Source organism: Ammospiza caudacuta, chromosome 4 (genome assembly GCF_027887145.1).
Source record: "Ammospiza caudacuta isolate bAmmCau1 chromosome 4, bAmmCau1.pri, whole genome shotgun sequence".
NCBI classification, from domain to species: Eukaryota; Metazoa; Chordata; class Aves; order Passeriformes; family Passerellidae; genus Ammospiza; species Ammospiza caudacuta.
Genome location: NC_080596.1, coordinates 13063679 through 13075540, shown reverse-complemented (window position 1 = coordinate 13075540; position 11862 = coordinate 13063679). Strand labels below are relative to the sequence as shown.

Sequence of the window (11862 nt, the reverse complement as noted above, 5' to 3'; positions counted from 1 at the left end):
AACCAACATGATCCCCGCATGCAGTTTTGTCAAAAGCGCCTGCGATCCCATGAGCTGCTGCTGGCAATCCCCCCACCACAGCGGCTGAGGGGTGACACCTGCTTGTCCCAGCCCAAGAAGGGAACAGCAGCCCCAGGGGGACACCTGGGTTGGGATCAGCAGAAGCTCAGGACAGTGAGCAGCACCCCATGGCAGGGTCAGGGAGCACATTTTATTTCTCTCCACCACTTCCAGGGGAGGGAAGGAACGGCAGCAGTGCCACCACAGCACAGGGCGGATCTGGGGGGTGTCTGGCGGCGTCCCCTCAGATCTGAGTGCGGAAGCACAGGTCAGTGCCTGACATCTTCTGCGCATAGTCCTGCTCAAAGCGCTCGTTCTGGGCCACGGTGAAGTGGTTCTTCCAGTCCCCGGTGGTGCCTGTGGCCGGGAGAGATGGGGCTCAGCAGGGGCCGGGGCAGGCAGCGCGCCAGGCCCCCGCAGCCGCTCACCTTTGCGCATGAAGGGCGACACGCTCTGGTCCATGAGGTCAGAGGGAATATTGGTGTAGTTGGTGGCAGGGTTGTCCCTCATGGCCTCGAAGGACGTGTGTCGGGTGATGGTGTCCAGCGCCGCATCCGACAGCTTCTGCCCCAGGAACTGGGCCACCTTGGCAACCTCCCGCCGCAGGTCCTGTGCGACACAGGCCGACACTCACCCCCCCTGCCAACCCCGGACCCCCTCCACACCACCATCCCTCCTACCCCATCACCTCCTTCAAGTCCTCGTAGAAGAGGTAGAGAATGGGGTGATCCTTCCTGCGCTCCCAGTAGCCCTTGACGTGGTCGTACCAGGAACCATACGCCACTGCATGGGGAGAGCAGCCAGTAGGTGACAGTCCCCTGCAGGGTCCCCTGCATGCACTCAGGGGTGCCCTGTCCCACCTCTGCCAGCCATGAACTTCTCCAGGTACTCGGCCCATGTCCCAGGGTTTGGCAGGAACTTGTTCATCAAATCAAAGTGGTAGTAGGAGACGGCCACGTCCTTGGCGTTGCGTCCCACATAGACCATCTGCAGATGGGCCATGGATGTATGAGGGGCAGCCCCAGGAGCCCCAGCAGGGAGGATGCTCCAGCTCCTGGATCTTCTACGAACACTTAAGATGCTGGAGGTAGCAGTGGGGAGTCCTGTTTCATGGGAACAGGGCTGCTGCAATTCCCTCCAAGGCAGGGACAAGGGTAGGGCGTTACCTTGCAGCGGTTTTCCCAGAAGGATTTGGGCAGGATATGTGTTGGCAGGTGAGTCTTCACCACGCGGGGGGAGGGCATGGTGGCCAGCAGGTCTGTTCCTGGGGGATCCCGGTGCAATTCCTCAGTGAACCCTTGGCAAAGACCCTTGGGACTCAGCCCCTGTGGGGTACCCCTGCACCTCACTACCTGCTGCCATCTTCCCAGGGGCAGAGAACTCCAGCATGGGCACTCTCTTGCTGATAATGTCCCGCTTGCACTTATCAGGATCTCCGCCTTGCAGGATCATATCCACAATCTCGCTGACCCAGGTGGTGCCTGGGGAAAGAAAACCATGAAGGGGAGAAGCCAGGGCAGCATTGGGTGTCTCAGCACTGACAATCCCTCAGACCTCAACCAGATGCCATGGGGGAAAAGGGAAATCTTACACAACTCTGTCCTGACAGCGCCTAAATGTGCTGCATACACCCAGGCAGTGGGTCTCAGCTGAACAACACACTTGTCTACCCCGTACCAGCACATCTGGTACTGCCTTGAGGATACTCACCGGATTTGGGGTAGGTGACCACCACAATGTCCTCAGGGCAGCTCTGGAAGGTGTCAATCCGTTCCCAGTTGTGGGCAAAGGCATTGACCATGGGGATGCCGTGCACGGTGAGGCAGGGCTGACGCAGGTAGGGGTCCGAATCAGCCATCCTGCTGGGGACAGGGACGTGGAACAGGGCTGGCTGATGAGGGCAGGTTCCCCTCACCCTCTCAGGGTGGCTGTGAGCCAGGGCAGCCTGGTCAGCTGGCACTGTGCCTGCTCAGGGAGCGGCAGTGATAGCACCAGAGCACAGACCAGAGGTCACCGCAGCCATCGCTGCACACACTGCTGGGAACAGGGATCCCAGCTGTGGGGACAGGAGCACACCCAGAGCCCCAGCAAGGACAGGGGTGCCCACAGCGTGCCAGTATCGCCCAGACCCAGGGGACTACACTAGAACAGCACCTCTTCCCTTGCCTCAGCACCCCTGGAGAGCAGGGAACTGGGTCCCTGGGGATACTGCAGGAGACCACAGGTCAGGGAAGGTTTAGGGCTGCTGATTGCACACAAACACAAAATGCCCCAAACCCACCACCCTGGACCCTGCAGCATGCAGCTCTGTGCAGCTGAGCATGGGCAGAGCACCCACAGGGCACCCCAGGACACCCATCTCACCTCAGACCTGCTGGTCTGTGCCGGGAGGGTGACACCAGGACGGTGACTCCAGGAGGGTGACAGCAGAGGACAGGGAGACTCGGGGCCTCCCTCGGTAATAGCAGAAAGGAGAAGGAAAGAGGCAGGGCGCTGAGGGCAGTAATGTTTGCCAGCCCAGCAGCTGTGGAAAGGGAGGAGCAAAGGCAGGGAGAAACCGGCAGCGACTGACCTGCAGGCAGGGCCACAGAGGACATCTCAGCCCCACAGGTCCCAGGCAACATCCTGCTGTGTGAGGGGAAGTAGGACACCTCTCACTGCCCACACCCACCCAGCATGCTCCCCATACACAGATTTGCCAAAACCTCCTGCGATCCCATGAGCTGCTGCTGGCAATCCCCCCACCACAGCGGCTGAGGGGTGACACCTGCTTGTCCCAGCCCAAGAAGGGAACAGCAGCCCCAGGGGGACACCTGGGTTGGGATCAGCAGAAGCTCAGGACAGTGAGCAGCACCCCATGGCAGGGTCAGGGAGCACATTTTATTTCTCTCCACCACTTCCAGGGGAGGGAAGGAACGGCAGCAGTGCCACCACAGCACAGGGCGGATCTGGGGGGTGTCTGGCGGCGTCCCCTCAGATCTGAGTGCGGAAGCACAGGTCAGTGCCTGACATCTTCTGCGCATAGTCCTGCTCAAAGCGCTCGTTCTGGGCCACGGTGAAGTGGTTCTTCCAGTCCCCGGTGGTGCCTGTGGCCGGGAGAGATGGGGCTCAGCAGGGGCCGGGGCAGGCAGCGCGCCAGGCCCCCGCAGCCGCTCACCTTTGCGCATGAAGGGCGACACGCTCTGGTCCATGAGGTCAGAGGGAATATTGGTGTAGTTGGTGGCAGGGTTGTCCCTCATGGCCTCGAAGGACGTGTGTCGGGTGATGGTGTCCAGCGCCGCATCCGACAGCTTCTGCCCCAGGAACTGGGCCACCTTGGCAACCTCCCGCCGCAGGTCCTGTGCGACACAGGCCGACACTCACCCCCCCTGCCAACCCCGGACCCCCTCCACACCACCATCCCTCCTACCCCATCACCTCCTTCAAGTCCTCATAGAAGAGGTAGAGAATGGGGTGATCCTTCCTGCGCTCCCAGTAGCCCTTGACGTGGTCGTACCAGGAACCATACGCCACTGCATGGGGAGAGCAGCCAGTAGGTGACAGTCCCCTGCAGGGTCCCCTGCATGCACTTAGGGGTGCCCTGTCCCACCTCTGCCAGCCATGAACTTCTCCAGGTACTCGGCCCATGTCCCAGGGTGAGGGTGGAACTTGTTCATCAGATCAAAGTGGTAGTAGGAGACGGCCACGTCCTTGGCGTTGCGTCCCACATAGACCATCTGCAGAAAGCTTGGTGGCATGTGGGGACTTGCAAGGTCCCAACAGGGCAGGGTGCTCCCTTATGGGGGCTGGATCCCTCCAGGTATGTTCATTCCAGCCTGTTACCTTGCAGCGGTTTTCCCAGAAGGATTTGGGCAAGATGTGAGCTGGGATGTGGGTCTTGATGATGCGAGGGGATGGCATGGCCTCCAGCTGCTTTGTGCCTGTAAGGATTTCCCCCAGAAATGATCCCACTGTGGTGCCCACCCATACAAAAACAAACTGTCCCCATGCAGCACCCATTGCCACCCACCACCCTCTGCCACCCCACTACCTGGTGGTAACTTCCCAGGAGCAGCAAACTCCATCATGGGCACCCGCTCCCAAATGACATCCTGCTTGCACTTTTCCGGGTCACCGCCTTTCAGGACCATGTCCATGATCTCACTGACCCAGGTGGTACCTGGTGGGGAGAGGTTGGGTGTCCAGCTGATGCCATTCCCACTGAAGACCCATCTCGGGCACCAGAGGGTCACCATCTACCAGTGTTGCCTTTTGGCACACCCCTGGTCCCAGCCCAGGCACCGGCAGCATGGGCTCCCTCCCTGAGCCTGGCCCTCCTTTGGTGCCTGGGCACGCTCACCGGATTTGGGGTAGGTGGCCACCACAATGTCCTCAGGGCGACTCTGGAAGGTGTCAATCCGTTCCCAGTTGTGGGCAAAGGCATTGACCATGGGGATGCCGTGCACAGTGAGCCAGGGCTGCCGCAGGTAGGGGTCCGAATCAGCCATCCTGCTGGGGACAGGGACGTGGAGCAGGGATATGGCTGGCAGGGCCATCTCCTTCCCTAGGTGCCCCAAAATCCCTGCTGTACCCAGCCATCCTGGCCTTAGGAGGGAAACCATGCCCTCCTTGCTGGCATTGCAGGAGGTGGCACCTGAGTTCCATGGGGGTTTTGGGGTGCAGGTGGCAGTGCAGGGGAAGTGGAAGGGCATGGCCAGCTCTGGGGGTTCAGGTCAGACAGGCAGCGGGCAGCTGCCCATACCAAGCTGGCAGCGCTGTTCCTGGATGTAAAAACTCTCAGGGGCATTCCTGGCTGGAGCTGCAGGCTGCTTTTCTCTTTGCTTTTTCCTCCCCATCTCCCTGTCGTACGGCAGCACGGGAGGAAGCCTTGCTTTCAGGGGGCTTGAGTGAGGGTTTGACAGTCACAGGAACGAGGAGCAGAACTCAGAACTCACTCCCTAGGAAGCCTTTCCACCCACGGCTCAGGACAGAAACGCTGGACATGCCAGCGGCAAAACCCCCGCCCTGTGATTTCTGGATTTTTGGAGACAAGCTTGGTGTCTTGCTCCCATCTCCCGGGGGCTTGCGGGGACACGGAGCCCCCGCACCCACACTCCCAGGCCCCCGGCTTATGAGGCCAGGGCACCCCGAAACGCCGTGCCCAAAGTCCCCCGGCTACTTGCCTCTTTTCCGGGCGCTCTGGCAGGGAGGAGGCAAAGCTCGGCCCGCCGCTTGCGGGGCGGGATTTGTTATTTTCCTTCCCCTGCCCGGAAGATGGAGGGGCCGGGGGGCACCGCTGGGACAGGAGCCCGGACAGACCCGGTCCCGGTGCTGCGGTGGGAGGAGTGCGGGGAAGGGGCGAGCGGGGATGGGGACGGTCCCCAAATGCCTGTGATGAGCTATCCGCGCTCAAGCGCCCGTCGGGACGCACACGGGCAGCGGGAGTGGAAATCACAGCTTCCCTCTCCACCCGCTGAAGTAAACAAAGGGAGGAAATCCCGACCCACATCCCGGGATATTGAACATCACCCTGTCCTGGTCCAAGAGTCACCTGCGTGGACGTCCCCAGCTCCTCACACCGATGTGGGGCTTGCGAACGGGATGTGGGGTTCAGGCTTTGGTTGTACCCCTACTCCACTCAAATATAGGTCCAAAGTTTGTGAGGTTGCAAAGCACAAGTGCTCCTGGGAAAAGTGTTTAAGGGTGCCGATGGTGGGGAAATGTTCTTCCTTACCTTAGCTGGGAGGGAGTGGGAAGGGCAGGAGAGATGGCAGCTGGGCAGAGTCAGCAGCTCAGCTGTTGGCAGCCTTGAGATAAACGTCCCTGATTTATCTCCAGGGCCAAATTCCTGGTAAGATGAGGCATGCCATGGCAGGTGTTCAGGTGTTTTGCTGTCCACGTGCCAGCAAAATTGGCTGCATGTGCAAAGCCAGGAGCTGGGTAAGCACATCTTCCAGTGGAAGGCATCATGGCATTTACATGAATGTGTGAAAAGGATTTATTTCTGTGAGGCAGGTCCCCTCATAGCACTGCTGCTCTTTAGCAGTTGGATCTGGGCTGCATCTCTTTCAGGATAGAACAATCTCATGAGGCTGTCTTGCCAAGAAGCTGCAGTTTTAGAAACTGAAGAACTGGCCAGAAATGGGGTGTAAATGGGGAACTTGGGGCTCCAAAGCACACCCTTCTCCCAGTGGGACAGGGACTGGTTTGCTCCAGGCATCCCAGAGCAAGGGCAAGGTGCAGCCAGGTTGAAAGGTGTGTTCTTTATCCAGCAAGGACAGTGATGTTGCTGAGCCTGGCCACACAGCAGCAGGGAGCTGTTTCCCTTCACCTTTGTTCCTACAGACCATGGGCTGCCAAGCTCCAGCTGGGCCAAGGAGAGCCTGACCACCACCCACTCTGTCAAGAAACCTGCCCCAACCCAGCGGCATGAAAGCTCCTGTGCACGCAAGGGCTGCGGCAGCACTGGATTCGCTGGTGCTCTGGGGATTTTCCATTCATCATCGATCTTTTTTCCCTCCAGGCACCTTGGCAGGCTGGGGCAGCCCAAGCTGGCAGGGGCCAGTGGTGGTTTCTGGGAAGGTGCCTACTCCTGGTGATGCCTGACCATCATTAAAAATCCACTGTGTGCCCACCCTCTCTTCTGATGACCATGAAGGTGTTTCCAGATACTCCCTAGAGTTCAGGGGATCCAAGCCCCACCCTCATTTTCTCTGAAGGCAATGACTCAGCCTCCATTTATCACAATTTATTGCAAGGGGAAAAGTGAATTAGTGCAAGAATCTCCATCTGAATCCATCCTCCCCACTGGGAGAGCAAGGGGAAGCACAGTCCTCCCGGGAAAGGAGATAAGCCCCTCACACTTCCATCTGGAAGTGGAGGTCAGAGCCTGCCATGAGCTCTTGGTAGTGCTGGTCAAAGCGCTCGTTCTGGGCCACAGTGAAGTGGTTCTTCCAGTCTCCAGATACCCCTGGGGGCAAGAAAATAACTGGGGTAAATCCTCACACACATGACATATTTGCAGCCACAGATGGGGGCTCAAACACAATCCAGGGACATCCCTCCCAAATCCTCCACCACCGAACCCCCAGCTGAACCCCCACCTTTCCGGAGGAAGGGGGAGATGCTGTGATCCATCAAGATGGGGAGCATGGTCTCATAGTTGGCAGCAGGGTTCTTCTTCATCTCCTGGAAGGAGGTGTGGTGCAGAATCCTATCTACTATTCCCTCTGCCAACTCCTTGCCCAGGAACTGCAAGATCTTCTGCACTTCTTGCCGTGGGTCCTGCAGGGTGACTGACATGAGCAGGCTGCCAAAAAGCTGGGGGGCAACCAGGGCTCCTTCCCCTACATCCCACCCTCACCTTTTTCATGTCCTCATAGAAGAGGTAGAGTATCTTCTTCTCCTGCTTCTTCTCCCACCATCCGCGCACATGGTCGTACCAGGATCCGTAGGGCACTGTGGGATATGATCAAGGGATTAGCTGGAAAGAGGAGTAGCAGGGGATGTCCTTCCCACAGGTGGCTCAGCTCACACCTTTGCCAGCCATGAAGTTCTCCAAGAACTCGGCCTTCGTGCCAGGGTCCTGGTGTATCTTGGCCATCTGGTGGAAGTAGTAGTAGGAGATGGCAACATCCTTGGGGTTGCGGGCCATGTAGATAATCTGGAGAGAGCCAAGGATGTGTTTGGGAGGTACACAGTGGTGCCTCCTCCCCACCAACCCAGAGCAGAGACAGGGAGCACCTGCCACGTTACCTTGCAGTCCTTCTCCCAGAAGGAGGTCGGAAGGAGCTGGACTGGGAGATGGGTCTTTACCAGCCGTGGGGATGGGGTGCTCTCCAGCTGCTCAATACCTGTGGCACAGGGGACTTAGAGGTGTGAGCCCCAGCACCCTCACCCCCGAGCTGGCTCTCTTCCCTCTCCACCCAAGCCAGGCAGCTGGGCTGGGGAAACTCACCACTCATTTCCCCAGGGGCCTTCAACTCCAGGAAGGGCACGCGGTTGTAGATGGCATCCCGTCGGCACTTCTCCACATCGCCATCGTGGTAGATCATGTCCATGATCTCGCTCAGCCACGTTGTGCCTGCCACACAGGGACAGCATTGCAAAGGCTGGTGTCACCCCATACCCCTGCACCCTCCCCCAGGACCACTCACCCGATTTGGGGTAGGTGGAGATGAGCACGTCGTCTGGACGGGCTTGGAAAGCCTTCACCCGTGGCCAGCCCTCAATGAAGCTCTTGTAGAGGGGGATGCCATGGAGGCTTCCCAGCTCCTGCACGATTTCAGCTTCCTGCTCCATGGCTGACAGTGGGTCCACACAGCACTGGCTGTCTTCCCTGCTGGCAGCCTCCACTACCTCCAAACTGGCTGGCACCTGTGCCAGGACTGTGCCTGGGGCAGTACTGGGTTTTGTGCCAGGACTGTGCCTGGGGCAGTGCCCCATCAGGCAAAGTCCAGCCCAATACACGTGGCAGAGGTCCTGCCAGTGCCACAGGAGCATGCCCTGATCCCTGGTAGGATACTTTGGTAACGTGGATGCTGGCCAGGCACTAAACCCAAGCCATAAGGGGTCAGGAATGGAGCCCAGCATCACCTCTCCTCCCACCTGTCTGCACTTTCCCTTTAATGAGTGCCATGGGGTTGTGGAGGTGCAGAGACAGCTCTGCCACCCAGGGCCCCCACACCTCTCAGGATTCCACCTGCTCTGGTGCCCAGGAGCCCTGGCAGCTCCACCCTTCTGCCACACCCAAGCTGTAAAGGTTCAGGAGAGCTGGCTCAGCTACAGAGCACAGCTATGGACCTGGCTGAGGGTGCTGCAAGCAGGGGGAGTCCTCCTTTCTGCCCTCCTGAGTGCTCCTTTGATGTCTCTTGTAGGAAAGGGCTGCATAGGCTGATCTGCTCCATCCTGGATGAGCTGATCCAGCAGGTTGTGCAGTACAGGAACCCACCATGATGGAGCAGGTGCTGCTCTAGCTCCAGGAGGAGATCAAGGAGAAGCAGAAGCCAAGTGGTGCCTGGCCCATGCCAGGTCAGTGGGGTCTCTGGGAAAGGAGGCACCAGTGCAGGATAGAGCATCTGGACCATTTGCAGAAATACAGTCTCACAATTCTGACCTTCTGTATCCAATGAGGGAGTTGGAAGACAGTAAATGGGTCTGTTACCCTGACAAAAAAACACATGTAACATTTTCATCTGTTGATAAGGAAACAACATTACGACCTTTACTTAAAATTGAAATACAGATGGTGGACAGGGTCAGCAAACTGCTACCAAAATGGTGCCATATATGGTGAACATGATATCAAAGTTCCAGGAAAAGTCTGGCAGACTTACATGGGATGGAAACACAGGGCGATCCCCATGACAGAGAATCAGGAAAAGATGATTCCTGATCTCCTTCAATTCCCCCTGAATCTACTAGACCTGAGGGTGGAAAGGAAAACCAAACACAAATAACTATTGCATTTGATCCAATTCAGGTGGCTGATTTGCAAGAGAATTTTGGCCATAAACCAGGTGATACTGAAATCCAGCAACGGGAATCCTATCAGTGCAGACACAATAATGGCCCATACATTCAGATTCCAGTATCTCATCAACAATTAATTGCTAACACCATTGAAACTCTCCAGGACAAGAGTCTCTTTGGCTTTTGGTTGTATTCAAGCCAGTTGTGGGTGCAGTATGTGACAGCTGCTATCACATGGGGAGGTGAAGACAGTGCTCCCTTCCCCTTAAGGGGGGATGCCACAGTGGGCTGCAATGTCCCCCCATCTCCAGCACACAGTGAGATCCCCCAGCAAAGCCAGAGACCCACCATGGCTGAAGCCCAGTGCCCAGCACCCCTCCTCAGGTGCTCCAGCTTTACTGGTGCAGTTACAAGGGAAAGCACTTTGGGGCCTGGCCCTGTGACAGCCCCTCTGCACAGTGTGGCAGTGCCCAGCCTGTTCCCAGCACAGGGATGTAAGAGCTGTGCACACCAGCTCCTGGCTCCCTGGATTTCCCAGCACCCAGAAACTGCTAGGGTAGGACCCTGCTCCCCACTGCACCCTGCAGAGCGGGGTAGGTGGGTGCCAGCTCCTGCCACCTCCCAGGGTGTCACACAGGTCCCCTGGCCCCAGGCAGCATCATCTAGGGACAAGCACCCTGCTGTGCCCGGCACAAGGCTACATCCTGCCCCACTGCCTGTTCATTTAATGCCCCACACAGAGACCCCAATGCCCCATGGTGGGGTGCACACCCCTGCTCGCCCCATGTACCCTGGCAAGGTCCCATCCCAGAGCCATGTTTCCCCTGCCAGGGAAACCTTGCATGCCCCACAGTGCCCAGCTGAGATAACCACAATCCAGGGTTCCTCTTTTAGCGTCCCTTCATAGCCACGTGCAGCCTCCACTCGCTGTCATGTGCACATGGAGTGGTGCAGGAACACAGTGCAGGAACTTGGCACTGTCCCAGCTCCAGGTGGATTTATGGGGATGGCTATTAGCTCTCCCATGATGGTGTTGGGGAATAAATGGATTAAAACCCTGCTCTTAGCTGGCTCATAGCTCTTTATACCAGAACTATGTTTCTCATCCATCCCACTGGGGCTTGGTGACCATCTCAGATCCCTCCCTTGTCTCTCATCCCTCAAAATATCTGGGGGTGGTAGGCAGGAATGCTATCTGTGGGTCAGCGGGACACTTTGAGCCCCAGCTCTCGGTCCATTGCCTGAAGGAAACGTTCATTGAGGAAAAGCATCTGCCCGTGGGGCAGGAGACGGTCCAGGAGGCCATCGGCGGCATCAGGACGGAGCAGGACGTCAGCGCCGGGGCCGAGCAGGCGCAGGGAGAGCAGCAGGCGGGGAGCCAGGCGCCGCAGGGTGATCTCAGCCAAGGACAGATTCTCCTGAGGCTCACAAACCAAGGCGAAGGCGAGGGCCAGCACCGATAACCAGACTACTGTCACCTGCTCAGGGAATGGGTCTCCGGGGGGCATCTGGAAAACACCCCCTGGAGCATCTTGGAGGGACATCGGCTCATCGGGTAGCTGGGGAAGCTGTGGGGAAGATGGGCGCCCCAAGGACGCCTGAAGCAGTTGGCACTGGGAGGCCACTTGTCTGGAAGAGAAAAGCGGGACACTCGTGTTAAGGACTCGCACCTCGTCCAGGGACAGTGACCCCTCTGTGGGGGAACAGGGTCCCAGGGGTCCTGCCGAGCCCAGGATCTCCAAAAGTGTGGATCCCATGAATGATCCCTGGGGCTCTCGCTGAGCCCTGTTCCCCGAAAGGGGAGCTGCCACAGGCTCTGCTCAGGAACGGAAGGTGTCCCACAGTCAAGGGGTGGGTGTCCCAGCCCTGGGGGTCAGGCAATGCCCAAGAGCCCTCCCATCGAACAAAGTGGGCATATCACGGCTGTGGTGATCCCAGGGAGAGCGAGCAGGTGTCCCAGGTCCAGAGGGTTCAGGAGACGGCGGGCACACGGTGCCGGGAGTCCCAGCAGCATGCGCAGCAAGGGGATTCCCGCGGGGGCGGGTGTCCCGCGTGTACCTGGCCACGACCAGCAGCTGCTCCTTGCGGCGGAGGCGCTGCCGGGGCCCCCCGGGGCCGGCGCCGGGGGGGGTCCCGAAGGTGCGTGCGTACAGCACGCGGCAGGGGGCGGACCCGCCCGGCGCCAGCAGCACGAACGCCCGCACCATGGCGGCCGCACGGCCCCGGCGCGCCGGAAGCGGCGGCCCTGGCCCGGAACGAGCGGCCCTCGCGGTGGGTGGGGGGGCGGGGCGTCCCGCCGTGCAGGTTATGATTGGCCAAGGCTCAGGGGCAGCGAGAGCTGATTGGCGGGAA

General features: G+C 58.9%; 4 protein-coding genes across 5 annotated transcripts; all 4 read right to left on the bottom strand.

The window, feature by feature from the left end:
* Positions 1 to 190: 190 nt before the first annotated feature.
* LOC131557229 (sulfotransferase 1B1-like) lies at positions 191 to 2558 on the bottom strand. Of its 2 annotated transcripts, none has more exons than XM_058804295.1 (8): positions 2425 to 2558; positions 1771 to 1919; positions 1413 to 1541; positions 1227 to 1324; positions 921 to 1047; positions 749 to 843; positions 489 to 669; positions 191 to 417 (listed from the first exon to the last, which is right to left on the bottom strand). In XM_058804295.1, exons 2-8 carry the CDS (start codon positions 1916 to 1918, stop codon positions 305 to 307), a joined length of 891 nt encoding a protein of 296 aa, XP_058660278.1. In that variant the 5' UTR covers position 1919; positions 2425 to 2558; the 3' UTR covers positions 191 to 304. The 2 variants fall into 2 exon arrangements, with proteins under 2 accessions (XP_058660278.1, XP_058660279.1); XM_058804296.1 differs by having other exon boundaries at positions 1771 to 1922; positions 2425 to 2538.
* A 361-nt stretch (positions 2559 to 2919) lies between these two features.
* LOC131557228 (sulfotransferase 1B1-like) lies at positions 2920 to 5786 on the bottom strand. Its single transcript, XM_058804294.1, has 8 exons — positions 5774 to 5786; positions 4400 to 4548; positions 4091 to 4219; positions 3883 to 3980; positions 3650 to 3776; positions 3478 to 3572; positions 3218 to 3398; positions 2920 to 3146 (listed from the first exon to the last, which is right to left on the bottom strand). Exons 2-8 carry the CDS (start codon positions 4545 to 4547, stop codon positions 3034 to 3036), a joined length of 891 nt encoding a protein of 296 aa, XP_058660277.1. The 5' UTR covers position 4548; positions 5774 to 5786; the 3' UTR covers positions 2920 to 3033.
* Positions 5787 to 6792: 1006 nt separating this feature from the next.
* LOC131556866 (sulfotransferase 1 family member D1-like) lies at positions 6793 to 9116 on the bottom strand. Its single transcript, XM_058803774.1, has 8 exons — positions 8990 to 9116; positions 8196 to 8792; positions 7997 to 8122; positions 7795 to 7892; positions 7576 to 7702; positions 7403 to 7497; positions 7143 to 7323; positions 6793 to 7009 (listed from the first exon to the last, which is right to left on the bottom strand). Exons 1-8 carry the CDS (start codon positions 9114 to 9116, stop codon positions 6897 to 6899), a joined length of 1464 nt encoding a protein of 487 aa, XP_058659757.1. The 3' UTR covers positions 6793 to 6896.
* On the bottom strand, positions 8882 to 11748 carry AP5S1 (adaptor related protein complex 5 subunit sigma 1). Its single transcript, XM_058804122.1, has 2 exons — positions 11569 to 11748; positions 8882 to 11139 (listed from the first exon to the last, which is right to left on the bottom strand). The coding sequence occupies exons 1-2, from the start codon at positions 11715 to 11717 to the stop codon at positions 10713 to 10715; spliced, it is 576 nt and encodes a 191-aa protein (XP_058660105.1). The 5' UTR covers positions 11718 to 11748; the 3' UTR covers positions 8882 to 10712.
* Positions 11749 to 11862: the final 114 nt, after the last annotated feature.

Excerpts from the sequence above, each read along its gene's own strand:
- LOC131556866 (XM_058803774.1), bottom strand. The coding sequence starts at position 9,116 with ATGCTCTATCCTGCACTGGTGCCTCCTTTCCCAGAGACCCCACTGACC. Across the intron at positions 7,893-7,996 it reads GGCCCCTGGGGAAATGAGTG|GTATTGAGCAGCTGGAGAGC; the intron begins GTGAGTTTCCCC and ends CCTGTGCCACAG. Across the intron at positions 7,703-7,794 it reads TCTGGGAGAAGGACTGCAAG|ATTATCTACATGGCCCGCAA; the intron begins GTAACGTGGCAG and ends GGCTCTCTCCAG.
- AP5S1 (XM_058804122.1), bottom strand. The coding sequence starts at position 11,717 with ATGGTGCGGGCGTTCGTGCTGCTGGCGCCGGGCGGGTCCGCCCCCTGC. Across the intron at positions 11,140-11,568 it reads CAGCTGCTGGTCGTGGCCAG|ACAAGTGGCCTCCCAGTGCC; the intron begins GTACACGCGGGA and ends TTTCTCTTCCAG.
- LOC131557228 (XM_058804294.1), bottom strand. The coding sequence starts at position 4,547 with ATGGCTGATTCGGACCCCTACCTGCGGCAGCCCTGGCTCACTGTGCAC. Across the intron at positions 3,777-3,882 it reads TCTGGGAAAACCGCTGCAAG|ATGGTCTATGTGGGACGCAA; the intron begins GTAACAGGCTGG and ends AGCTTTCTGCAG. Across the intron at positions 3,147-3,217 it reads GTCGCCCTTCATGCGCAAAG|GCACCACCGGGGACTGGAAG; the intron begins GTGAGCGGCTGC and ends TCCCGGCCACAG.
- LOC131557229 (XM_058804295.1), bottom strand. The coding sequence starts at position 1,918 with ATGGCTGATTCGGACCCCTACCTGCGTCAGCCCTGCCTCACCGTGCAC. Across the intron at positions 1,325-1,412 it reads CCCTGGGAAGATGGCAGCAG|GAACAGACCTGCTGGCCACC; the intron begins GTAGTGAGGTGC and ends GGGATCCCCCAG. Across the intron at positions 418-488 it reads GTCGCCCTTCATGCGCAAAG|GCACCACCGGGGACTGGAAG; the intron begins GTGAGCGGCTGC and ends TCCCGGCCACAG.